Genomic DNA, 12111 nt, shown 5'->3' with positions numbered 1-12111 from the left:
CTCTCCCCTCTTCGTCGAATCATCATGCTATCGAAGTCTCATGGCTCCCTGGTCTCACGAGTCATGGGGTATGTCTGGCGTGTGTAAGATCGGACGGGACACGGCCGACGAACCTACCCCCGGGGCGAAGTAATCTCATGAACACCCCAACATCATCCCCGCGTCTTCGGAGCACTACGCGCCGACACCTTAAATTCCAAGTTCGCGGCCACGCGAGGCCTCCACTTTCCCCAGTTTCCCCGGCCGATGTTGGAACCCCGGAGTGATTTGTATGAGTCGTCCCGAGGGAAACCCCACCATGGTCTACGGTTCCTTATGTATCGCCGTGTTTCTTCTTTTACTTCTTGTACCTTGAAGCTTCAGTTCCTATCAGCATCCTTCAGTCATATTGACGCCCATCACATCCTCTTTGTTTGATCTTGATGCAGTCAAGGTTACCTTACAGCCAGTGTTAGCTTCTATTCTCAGCAACCATGGAGGTTTCTTACGGAGAAGCCGGTGAGTGGTGGCACTTGACACACCGAGGGTTTAACTCTCCAGGTGAGCTGACTGGGAATCGTCGTCAGGCTACAAAGGGCTCATTCGTGAGCCTTACATCTTCTTCCTTGCATGTTTCGCAAGTATTGGCGGTGTGTTATTTGGGTAAGAGTGTTCACGGCCGCTTCCAACGTATTATAAGAAAGCTCATTGCTCCTACTTCCCAGCTACGATCAGGGCGTAATCAGCGGCGTTCTGGTAATGAACAACTTCGTCAGTCAACACCCCGCCTCCATCTGTGACACGCATCTGACGATCTGATCTGTCCGTAGGCCAAGCAGTTCCCGACACTCTCCGAAGACGCAACACTTCAAGGATGGATGGTGGCTGTGCTGACACTCGGCGCCATGGTCGGTGCTCTGGTTAACGGTCCGATTGCTGACGGTCTCTCCCGCCGCTGGACGATCCTCCTTGCCAACGCCATCTTCCTCTTCGGCTCCATCATACAGGCGGCGTCGGTGAACGTCCCGATGATCTTCATCGGCCGTTTCATCGCCGGAGTGTCGATTGGTCAACTGTCCATGGTCGTCCCCCTGTACCTCAGCGAACTAGCGCCTCCGAATCTTCGTGGCAGTCTCGTCGCCCTACAGCAGCTCGGTATCACGGTTGGGATAATGGTTGCGTTCTGGTTAGACTATGGCACACAGCACATAGGCGGAACCGGTGACGGCCAGTCACCCGCGGCGTGGAGATTCCCGCTCGCTCTCCAGTGTGTGCCCTCGATGATCCTGGCCGGCGGTACATTCTTCCTACCGTACACGCCCCGGTGGCTGCTGATGAAAGGTCAGTCCGCCCTTTGGCGGTTTTGTTCAAGAATCATTCGGGGTCGCTAACAGAAACATTCTCCAAGACCGCGAGGAAGAGGCCTGGCTCACACTCGTCCGCATCCGACGCGTTCCCCAGACCGATCCCCGGCTGAAGCTCGAGCTGATGGAGATCAAAGTCGCCGCCCGGTTCGACAATGAGACGACCGCCGAGATGTATCCCGGAGTCATCTCGAAGCTGCAGCTCACCGTCCAGCGATACAAGTCGCTGTTCGTCGTCCGCCACCTCAACCGCCGCCTGCTCATCGCGTGTCTGCTCCAGGTTATCCAGCAATTCACGGGCATCAACGCCATAATATACTATGCGCCGAAGATATTCCAGAACATTGGTCTCTCGGGCAACTCTGTCGACCTGCTGGCGACCGGCGTGGTCGGAGTCATCAACTTCTTCTCCACAATACCCGCCATCATGTACATGGACCGCTGGGGACGCAAGAAGGTGCTGCTCATCGGCGGAGTCGGCATGGGCGTCTCCCAGCTCATCGTCGGGACGCTCTATGCCGTCTACAGAGACTCCTGGGCGAGCAACAAGTCGGCGGGCTGGGCTGCTGCATTTTTTGTCTGGGCATACATCGCGAACTTTGCCTTCAGCATCGGATGCGTCAACTGGATTATCCCGTCCGAGATCTTTCCGCCCGGCGTCAGATCACAGGCTGTCGGGCTGGCTATTGGGACGAATTGGCTGAGCAATGTAAGTTTCTGTGCACTCTTCTTGCTCGATCAATAACTAACGTTGCCTGAACAGTTCATCGTTGCTCTGATCACGCCGAGGATGCTCGAGGCCATCACCTTTGGCACATTCTATTTCTTCCTCGGTAAGTTATGCTGCCTCTGCTTGGCCTCCGTCACTAACTTTCTCAGCCTTTTGTGTCATACTCATCGTCTGGGTGTTTTTCTTCGTTCCAGAAACCAAGGGGGTCCGGATCGAGGAGATGGATAAGCTGTTCGGCGGCAATCAAGGGTCGGCGGACATGGCTAGAATGGTTACCATTAGGCGTGAATTGGGTCTCGTTCCTGATGGGGCCAACCTGAAAGCGAAGGAAGACGTCGATATGGGGGTTAGTGAGATTGAGAAGGCCTAAACCTTGTGGGAAGCGAGGCGAGTAGGTAACCTGTATATGGCCGATCGAGTGTTGTTTGTGACATACGATTAAAAGACACGACTTGCCATCTTGGGAACTCCATAGTACGATTTTGCCTCGGCACTTTGGACAACGTTGCAAGAGTCAGCAATGTTGTCCGAAAAAACGTTTCAGTTCGTCAGGCTCAGAGGCTCTTGACTTGGACCATGGCTGTGTCGATGACTGATTCCAGCGCACGTTGGGCAATGAGACAGTCTCACCCCACCGCCAAAGCTCTGCATTGGAATAGGGTTGGCCCTTGTAGACAATGCTTAGGTGTTTTTGACGAACCCAGTTTCAGCATGTCTGTGAAGAGTCCGGTCTGGTTGAAACACAAACAACTGGCCGAGAATCAAACCGAAGGTGACTAACTAGCCCATAGTCATCATTGCCAGCGTCAAATGCTCTTACCATCAACGGCAACCATACATCGCATCACCATCAGAAGTCCTGGACGCTTGAAGTAACTGCCGTCCGTGCCCACCCGGCCGGATACTGATCTTGGCTCCCGCTCGTAGTTCACGGCGCGCGCTGCCGCTTGGTTCCGGCACGGCCGGATCATCCGCCGCCCTCTGAAGTCTGGGCGGCCTGAAGTGAGCTGAGTGAGGCCATGTGCCGTCCATTGAAAGTGACAATGTGTTAAAACAGAAACGACAAGGAAGCACAGGCAAGGTGTATCCAAGACGTTGGCCGCGAAAAGGGGCGTGGCGGGGCCAGGAACACCGCCCCGGAAGATTGCCGACTCTCCATCGCGTGCTGCGACGCGTCAGTCAACAGCATCTCCACAAGTATCCCACAAGTTTTCCACAAGTTTTCCCAGCCAAGGGTCCAGGGGGATCTAATTCAAGCATTCGGAAAGCTTGATCGCGGCTCCTATTGGCCCTCGCCGCGGCGATGGGTATAGGGGCGGATCGTCATCGCGACGAAGATCGTCCCACCGCTGCCCGGACGAGCCTTGCCTTGTAGGTCGGCGCTCCCATTCTCGGTCACGACGCGCTCGCTATTCAATCTCCCCTTTCGACAACAGGTCGTGGCTCTTTGTTTGTTTTGTTTGATCGGCAATTTCGGCGGAACAAGACGATGCATCTGTTACCGACAGTAACCCAGTTGGTTCTCTAAAACTAGTATGTTGGACCAGCCGATTATCACAAGAATGAAAGAGAGAAATCACAGGGCAAACACAAATGCACTTGGCGCGATAGCGTACTTAGCCAAGTAGAGATGTAAAACTTGGGCCGGGACGACTCTGGAACGTGGGAATCTCACTTCAGAACGGAAGACGGACCTTTTCAGGTACACAGCAACCAACATGCAACCAGCCCATTTGCCAGGTTGGATCTGAGACCACGCAGTGGGTTGCAGACGTCAGCTGTGGAGAGACGGAAAATTGAAAATGGACCTGCGTGTGCACAGCCGCCCCAGGGAACACCACTACCTCTTTTAACTCGGTGATTGTTCTGCCCATCTTTGAGAAGTTCTCGGTGGCTCCTTTTTGCGTTGTTGTCGTCGATGCCGAGAGTTCCAAGAAGTCCACATCGACTCAAGCCTTTCTTCAGCCCGCCAAACACTTCAAGATGAGGCCAACACTCCCGATGGTGACCGTGGGTCTGAGCTTGACGGCCGCTGCCGGCGCCATTGAGGTAACATGGGACGACGACGGTAAGTTCAGCAGGGCTGCTGCGCTGCTGCCAAACGGTCTTTCGTCTGACTGACCCCCCGTCAGAATCCATCAAGTCCGCTGCAGGCACGGCCGCCTACGGGTTAGTCAAGTATTACACCGGAAACAACACTGGTGATACGCCGGGCAACCTACCAGATCCCTATTACTGTAGGTCATGAACGGATTTTGCCGACAAAGAGTCTTTCTAGAGCTTCACACTGATGCATATCTAGGGTGGGAGGCCGGTGCCATGTTCGGCACGCTGGTTGATTATTGGTGGCTCACGGGGGACGACTCGTACAACGCAATCACCACGCAGGCCTTGCTCCACCAGGCGGGCGACGATGATGACTACATGCCCCAGAACCAGACCTTGACCGAAGGGAACGACGACCAGGGCTTCTGGGCGATGGCTGCCATGTCGGCGGCCGAGCACAAGTATCCCAACCCGCCCGAGGGCAAGCCGCAGTGGCTCGCCCTCGTCCAGGCCGTCTTCAACGAGTACGTCAGCCGCTGGGACACGGAGCACTGCGGCGGGGGCGTGCGATGGCAGATCTTCACCTGGAACGCCGGGTTCGACTACAAGAACTCCATCTCCAACGGGTGCTTCTTCAACGTGGCCGCGCGCCTGGCCCGCTACACCGGCAACACCACCTACTCGGACTGGGCCGAGAAGGTCTGGGACTGGCAGACGGACGTCGGCCTGCTCACCGCCGAGCACGAGGTCCTGGACGGCGTGCACTTCGAGGGGAAGTGCCCCAGCTCCACCGACAGCACCAAGTGGTCCTACAACGCCGGCATCTTCCTCTACGGGGCCGCCGTCATGTACAACGTCACGGAGAGCGACACGTGGAAGACGCGCGTCGACGGCATGCTCGAGGACATCAGCCAGCACTTTGTCCAGAACGAGACCATCTACGAGGCCTACTGCGAGCCGACGGCGCAGTGCAGCCAGGACGCGCAGAGCTTCAAGGGCTACCTCGCCCGCTGGATGGCCGCCACGTCGCAGGTCGCGCCGCACACGTCCGACTCCATCCGCAAGCTGCTGCTGTCGAGCGGGGAGAAGGCGGCCAAGGCGTGCTCCGGGTCGCCCGCCTCGGGCTTCAAGGGCCACCCGGGCACGGCGTGCGGCTTCTCCTGGCTGAGCGAGACGTTCGACGGCCTGGTGGGCGTGGGCCCGCAGATGACGTCCCTGCAGACCATCATGTACAACCTCGTCCGGTCGGCCGACGGACCCGTCACGGTCAACAGCGGAGGCAACTCCAAGGGCAACCCCGACGGGGGCAAGAGCGACGACGGCTCGGGCACGGCGAAGAAGACCTTTGCGGAGATCACGACGGGGGACAGGGCCGGGGCGGCCATCCTGACCATCCTTGTCACGGGTGGCGTTGTCGGCGGCACTGCTTTTCTTCTTATTTAGAGTCTTGAGATATCCCACAAATGTTCAGCTTTATTACTTACCTATTCTTACCACGCATTCCGGGGGCTCAAGGCACTAGACATGAGTTCAACATGGTGACAGCGTCATGGCTTGATTTGCTACTAGAAACAGCCTGAACACGACCCCTGTGAGAGAGTATATACTCCCGCGGCACGTGTGACAGCACGTAAAAGCAGTCAGGATGGGTTTCTGGCGTGGGGCAGATGCCCCTTGTTGAAGAAGCGATCTTTTGCCATCGGCAAGTTTGCCATTTTAAATCACGAGAAGCCGCACCTATAGATAAAATAATTACACTAAAAGCTTTGCACAAATGTTGTATTGTTTTTAAGTCATTCTTCTAAAGACTATTAATATGCTATTCAAGTTAGTATAACCAATATGTTTACTTTAGCTTTACTGTATTAGCTTGTGCACTTAACTCTCTTAATAAACTTTTTTACTTACTGTTGGTCTCACAGGTGGTGATACTTGTAAGTCTAACTACCTACGTAGCCAGCGGCAAGGTGAACTAGGATATGCCCCTCGTTGTAGCTGAGTGGCTGACCGGTCTGTGCCTTCCCATACTCCTGTTGCCTCCGATTGCCCTTCCTCCAACGCTTCCTTTATAACCAAAAATGTTATCATTGAAAGCTGTAGCAGCCGGGCTGACAGAGACTGCATCTAAATGTAACCAATTGAGCCACAACCGCAAAAGTTCTGCCAGTGCTTGCACGCTTGCAGGCGCTGCCGTCAACATTCTTTTAAATTTATCTAGGCAAGAGGTCAACGCTTGCCTAGGCGTATCTGGCTCAGCGGAAGTGTCTTGTAACAATATAAACATCTTGGTATTAAAAACACAAGTCACGAAAGTGACACTGGGCGGGGGCTCGACTAGGTACGCGGCGTCATTGTCACGAGCGTTTTTAAACCTGTTGTTTCCACACAATGGTCTTATGTTCTTAATAATCAAAATAATCAAAAGTCATCCTTTTCCGATATTCTACTACCAACATATGAAGAAGACACTTGTATCAGGCCAAGTCCACGATAGGCAGTCCGTCCTCATAGATGGTGAGCTTCGCGTGCAAACCTCTTGTCAAAGTCAACACCTAGATCCTCAAGAACCCTCTTCGCTACGGGCCGACCGCCGCCCCAGACCCCGCCGCCAGGATGCATAAAGGGCCCGGCAAGATACAGACCCTCGACTCCGGGCACCCGATACTGAGCCAAGGCAGGTGTTGGTCGGTTGGTTCCCATCTGGTCAGTTGCCATGGATAGGCCGCAGATGTCGCCGCGTTGGAAGCTTGGACTGTCGGATTGGTGGTCAGGTGGCGTGACGACGTGATAAGAGCGGATCATGTCTGGAGTAAAATTGTCGAGGTACTTGGAAAAGTAGGCGAATACCTTCTGCGCCCAGTCATCTTTAAGCTTGTCCCAAGCATTCCAGCCTCCGTCTGCTGGCTCTGCTTTGCACATGACGACACAGTGCAGCAACGATTTCCCCGGAGGACAGCGTGTGGGATCGGCTGAACTAACACACGAGGCTCCAATCATGATGTTGGCAGGGAGGATCCCCTTGGCCATCTCATCGTAACTTTGAAGTAGGTCCTTGAGGCTTCCGGGGCAGCAGGTGTTCATGACTGCTTTGTCGGCGATGGGCCCAGCCTTGAATTTCAGCGGGCGATCAAGGGCTGCATGTATGGCGAAAAGACTGAATTCGGAGACGCGTGTATCGATGGCCGAGTTTGAAATGGATTGGTCCAATCCATCGACCAGATGAGCAAGGTTATGCGGATGGATCTGTCCTATGACGGCCTCCTTCGCTCTCAGCTCCCCGAAACGAGTACGGACTCCTACCGCACGCCCGCCCTCCGTGATCACTTTGACTACTTCGGTTTCAAGCTTGATCTCGCCTCCATGGTCTTTGATACAACGAATGACGGAGTTGGTAAACGCAGAACCGGCTCCCTCGGGCACGCACAAGCCATATGTGTCCAAGAGACCAAAAGCGAGATAGACCATCCACCCAGTGCCCTTGGTCTGAGGATGAGCCAGTTGGATCTCGGTAACGAATCGCAGAAGTGCAACTTGCAAAATCTCGTTCTTGAAAAATCTCTGGATCAGTTCCAACGAAGAGCTGGCAGAGCCAATTGCGATCTCCTCGGCAAGCAGACTGCTCGCGATCTCGGCAGAAATGTCGCGAGGCGGTTCAAACATGGACGGCATCAGAAGCTCCGTGATCTGGCGGCTCAATCCAACGAATCTGTTGTAGGACTCGGCGTCTTGTTCTGAGAACTGTTTGATGGCCTCAATTGTACGATGACGCTCCCGGTAAATGGGAAGGACCCTGTCGTGCATGACAATGGCGTAGCATGGATCCAGCTGAATGTATTTTAGACCATAGCGGGACTGTAGGCCCAACTCGTCGTTCGTTATCATCGGGTTGGCGAGAATCATTTGATGAATGGCACTGTGACGCTCGCTGATGAACCCAGACTCGGCCATGTGTAGGCTAGCAACGCCGCCGCCCGGGTAGGAAGCGCGCTCCAAGACAAGAACTCTTTTACCGGCGGCGGCGAGGTATGCGGCTGCTGTCAAGCCATTGTGTCCCGAGCCGACGACGATGATGTCCCAGCTCTCGCGTTGGATCTCAGACGTCAGCCTTCCCAGTTTTGTAAAGTCCGCCTTCATGATTGACGTTCGGTGGTGTGCTTGGTAATTTCAGAAAGCGCAAAGACAGTCGTTGGAAACCAATCTTATACAGAGCCAGAAGGACTCAACCCTGTAATCACTGTGTGAGACAAAAATAGCCCCGAAACCTTAACCGAGTTCAATGCCGAGTTCAATACCGAGTAATAGACCTTCCCATGACGGACTGTCAAGTTGGGCGGGGGAGTGTTCCATACCAGCTTCAGCAACATGTTCGATAGGGCCCACCACTCGGGCTGTAACCTGGTATAGGCGGCATCGGGAATTATCAACGGCCCGCCTTCATATCTTCCTCTTCCGATGTCCTTCATCACTGAACATCGGCCCCGTGAAATCCTGTTCCGCAGCGCTTTGGTACGTACAGACAGCTCTCTGGCGAGTGAGTCTCTTGCGAGTGAGTATAAAGCTGAGCGCCGCACCCCGCATTGCCCGAAATAACCCTAGCTCGCTCCGATCCGTTCTTCGTTCGATTACCCCACACACTCCGATCCAACAACGTTGCATATTGCCGCAGAGTTGTGATCTTGCCCACATACGTCTTGGAAGGGCAAGGTTGCAGGCATGATTGTCAAATGTGACGTTTGTAACGCCGAGTTTCGTCGCTCCGAACACCTCAGCCGTCACCTCCTTCGTCATATCGGCGTACGGCCTTTTTCATGTGCGATATGTGGCGCTGACTTTTCCCGAAGGTGGGTTCCGCAGAAACTGGAAGGGGTCTTTACCATGCACACAGAATAAGGAATAGCGTTGACCAGTCAATAACGCTCCCCCCAACATGCTTAATGTTCCTCTGCATGGCGCCATAACTCGTGCTCACCGCTTACTAGGGACTCACTGCAACGTCATATGCAGAGCCACGAAGAAGCTTCATCAGAACCAAACGACTCCAATTCTTCAAAGAGGACACGCAGGTCTTGCGTAACGAGGGCATGCCGTGATTGCGCACGTTCAAAGCAGAAATGTGATGGAAGGACACCCTGCGCTAGATGCAAGACACGGCAGCGGAACTGCGTGTATGTTTCCACAAACCAACGGAGAGCCAAGAATTTTGGTGAAGGTGTGGCTTGGAATGTCGATCAAGCAACAGATGCCCACGTTACGCCAGAATCTACTGGTACACATGTCCATTCGTCAAGCTACAGTGACGTGAGTAAGATGTCTCTTGCAGAGTTCTCAGGACGTCCAAGATCTCCCGTGCCACAGACTCTCCATATACTTTGTCGATATGTAATGAAGATAGATTTATATGCTGACGTACTATAATTGTTCCAGCTCTTGGAACACCAAGGCCACTTCACAAGTACTGAGCCGTCAGGATGCGATGGCCATCCTCACAATCCTGACAGCTATCCTAGTTTACTAGGGTCTATAAGTCATCTCGGACCTCAAGCTTTCGAAACGTCAGACTCACTGCTTTATGACCCAACCCAATGGTGTTTTCTAACCTCCGAAAACCACAACTGGTTGAATGGCGCGGTCAGTGATGACGTTTGGAAAGGTGCAACACAAATTGGTGACACTTTCGATACTGTACAATGGTCCAGAAAAGAAAGCGATAGTCTTCAGGAGCGGATTCCGGACTCTTTGTTACAAACGAAAGCACGATCAGCAGCGCCAGACATTGCCACCAATCCCCAGGACGCTGCGACTGACGTGGATCAGGGAGTGACATCCACGGAGGTTGCAACGCCACTACTGTCAGATGAGGCCCCGAGGCCCAATTTCACAAACCATTCTGAGCTATCGGCTACTTTCCAAGATGCGCTGAGAAAACCCGCCGCACTTGGAAGAGACTGTGGGAACAATGCGGCCAGTGAGGTAGCTAAACGCAGACGGCAAACCCGTTTTGTCACAGATGATCTTGAGGGGCTCTCCTATATTCCACGATCCTCTTTTCTAAGAAAAGACCCTAGCATCAATCCCGATGCTTGGCGTCTCGAGGACTATGAGCATGTCCCGAATTTGAACACAGATGTCTACAGCTTCATCAGTACGCAATTTGCCCGGTTGAACGCTGACAACTCCTTCCATCTACCCTTCACAGACGAACCATTTCCCTCTTTTGAGGCCATCAACGCCTTTGTACAATCCTATTTCGAACATTATCATCCTGTTTTCCCGCTGCTTCATCAAGCTAGCTTTGACCCCAAACACTCACATTGGGTCTTAGTCATTGCCGTTGCGGCAACAGGATGTGGGTTTTCTGTGCTTGGCACGACAAGAACAAGTTTTATACTTCAAGAGCTGCTGCGCCGTTCAATCAATCTCTACGTAAGTGGGCACTCTCAGTCAGCAGTACTGCTCGAAGCAACAACAGGCAGGCAGCAAAATCTTAACTGACTAGCATTTTAGTTCGAGCTGGAAACCGAGCCAGATCTCAAGTCCGAGCTAAGCATTGCTCAAGCGATTTTGCTTAGTCAAATTGGCTTAATGTTCTCAGGCAATATGTCGTTTTCTGAACACGCACAGAAGAGCATGTCTCTATTGGCGACATTTTGCAGAAAAGCCAACTACTTTACAGAGTGTCCACCAGTCGACCTCTCATCTCCCACAAGACGAAATGATTGGTCAAAATGGATCTACACAGAATGCAAACGGCGCCTCGTTCATTTATCCTGGGTGCGTAACGCAGGTTCCCAAGTGTCAACTCTTGTGGCCTCAAGCAATGGCATTCCACGTCCAAAATGCTCGACCATGATGCATTGGACGATCATCGTGAACATCTTGACAGAAACTGTGTTAACAAATTCATTCTCCAGCTCTTTGACAGCCAAATTTGCGCTTTTTTCGACTTGCCTCCTACAATACCGACTGATCTTCTCCGACTGCCCATGCCATCCGTTGATTCACTTTGGATGGCACGATCATCTGAGGAGTGGAATGAAGAGCTCTCGGAACTTTCAAGTGCGTCGTTGCGCGTTCTACCTGCTTTGGATACCCTTTGAGTTTTCTAACGTAGATAAGACCTTGGCAAGCCGAGATCCCTCCGAGAAGAGGTCAATAGCTTTTACAGAACACAAAAGCTTCCGGAAGCAACTAGCGAACTCAACACAATCCTCCTCACTCTAGCAGTGTATCGCGACGCTGGGAGCGGAAGGGACACCGTCTCTTACCTGAATCTTTTACGAAACGATAAATGCCAAAATTCCCCGGAAACCCCACTTGGCTGGGTCGCCTTGCAGCACAACCATCTTCTGAGCCTCCTGACCCACTTGTCTTTACGGGATCTCATGGTATTCTCGGGCTGGCGGGTCAGTGGTCATGAACATAAGGCAGCATGCCTGAGGCTGGCTTCATGGCTCGCGCAGAATCCGAGAAAGGCTCGTCTGATCATCTACCACGGCGCTCAACTCTTCAGCTCGATACGGGATCATCCCACCCAAGGGCATCACGAAGCAAACAGTTTTTTGGTTGCAACTCTCGGAATATGGGCATCTACAGCAGTCAGAACAGGCGATGTTTGCTCCAATCTCGGTTCGGAGGCTGGTCGAACTGCAACCCCCCTACTCTCCAACGAAAGCAGTAACTTCGATGATTGTTCCGCAGAAAACCTACGAAGTAGGAAAACTATAAGACTCGACAAGCCAGTCCCTATTGACAAAGTAGAGCCATGGATCTCAGGGGCTTCGCTCTATCGGCCATACCTGAGTGGAGTTGGTGCGCTCACGAGCCAGGATGTGTGCAGTCATCTGCTGGAAGAGGGTGTGCGTGTTCTTTCTTCTCAATCATGTTGGTCTATTGGCTTGGCTATCAGTGTGGTCCTGCGGGCGCATTGGACAACAAAACACAAAGAACAGGAATAGAACCTCTGTCTCATACTGACCATGCTTCTCGTTGCAA

General features: G+C 53.1%; 4 protein-coding genes across 4 annotated transcripts; 3 read left to right on the top strand and 1 right to left on the bottom strand.

The window, feature by feature from the left end:
- Positions 1-473: 473 nt before the first annotated feature.
- Positions 474-2443, top strand: CH63R_00381 (Sugar transporter; the record flags this gene model as incomplete). Its single annotated transcript, XM_018295356.1, has 7 exons — positions 474-498; positions 567-642; positions 705-750; positions 810-1320; positions 1388-2052; positions 2107-2176; positions 2223-2443. The coding sequence occupies 7 exons, from the start codon at positions 474-476 to the stop codon at positions 2441-2443; spliced, it is 1614 nt and encodes a 537-aa protein (XP_018163718.1).
- A 1631-nt stretch (positions 2444-4074) lies between these two features.
- On the top strand, positions 4075-5562 carry CH63R_00380 (Glycosyl hydrolase family 76; the record flags this gene model as incomplete). The annotated part of the gene is made up of 3 exons (XM_018295355.1): positions 4075-4141; positions 4206-4274; positions 4376-5562. The coding sequence occupies 3 exons, from the start codon at positions 4075-4077 to the stop codon at positions 5560-5562; spliced, it is 1323 nt and encodes a 440-aa protein (XP_018163717.1).
- Positions 5563-6624: 1062 nt separating this feature from the next.
- CH63R_00379 (putative FAD dependent oxidoreductase) lies at positions 6625-8253 on the bottom strand (the record flags this gene model as incomplete). Its single annotated transcript, XM_018295354.1, has 1 exon — positions 6625-8253. One exon carries the CDS (start codon positions 8251-8253, stop codon positions 6625-6627), a length of 1629 nt encoding a protein of 542 aa, XP_018163716.1.
- Positions 8254-8571: 318 nt separating this feature from the next.
- On the top strand, positions 8572-12074 carry CH63R_00378 (C2H2 type zinc finger domain protein; the record flags this gene model as incomplete). Its single annotated transcript, XM_018295353.1, has 7 exons — positions 8572-8625; positions 9099-9205; positions 9258-9417; positions 9544-10542; positions 10624-10890; positions 11031-11175; positions 11236-12074. 7 exons carry the CDS (start codon positions 8572-8574, stop codon positions 12072-12074), a joined length of 2571 nt encoding a protein of 856 aa, XP_018163715.1.
- Between the last annotated feature and the right edge of the window lie 37 nt (positions 12075-12111).

The sequence above is a fragment of the Colletotrichum higginsianum genome, chromosome 1, assembly GCF_001672515.1.
Source record: "Colletotrichum higginsianum IMI 349063 chromosome 1, whole genome shotgun sequence".
Lineage (NCBI taxonomy): Eukaryota > Fungi > Ascomycota > Sordariomycetes > Glomerellales > Glomerellaceae > Colletotrichum > Colletotrichum higginsianum.
Note: the sequence above shows the minus strand (reverse complement) of the source record. Positions and strands in the feature narration are given on the sequence as shown.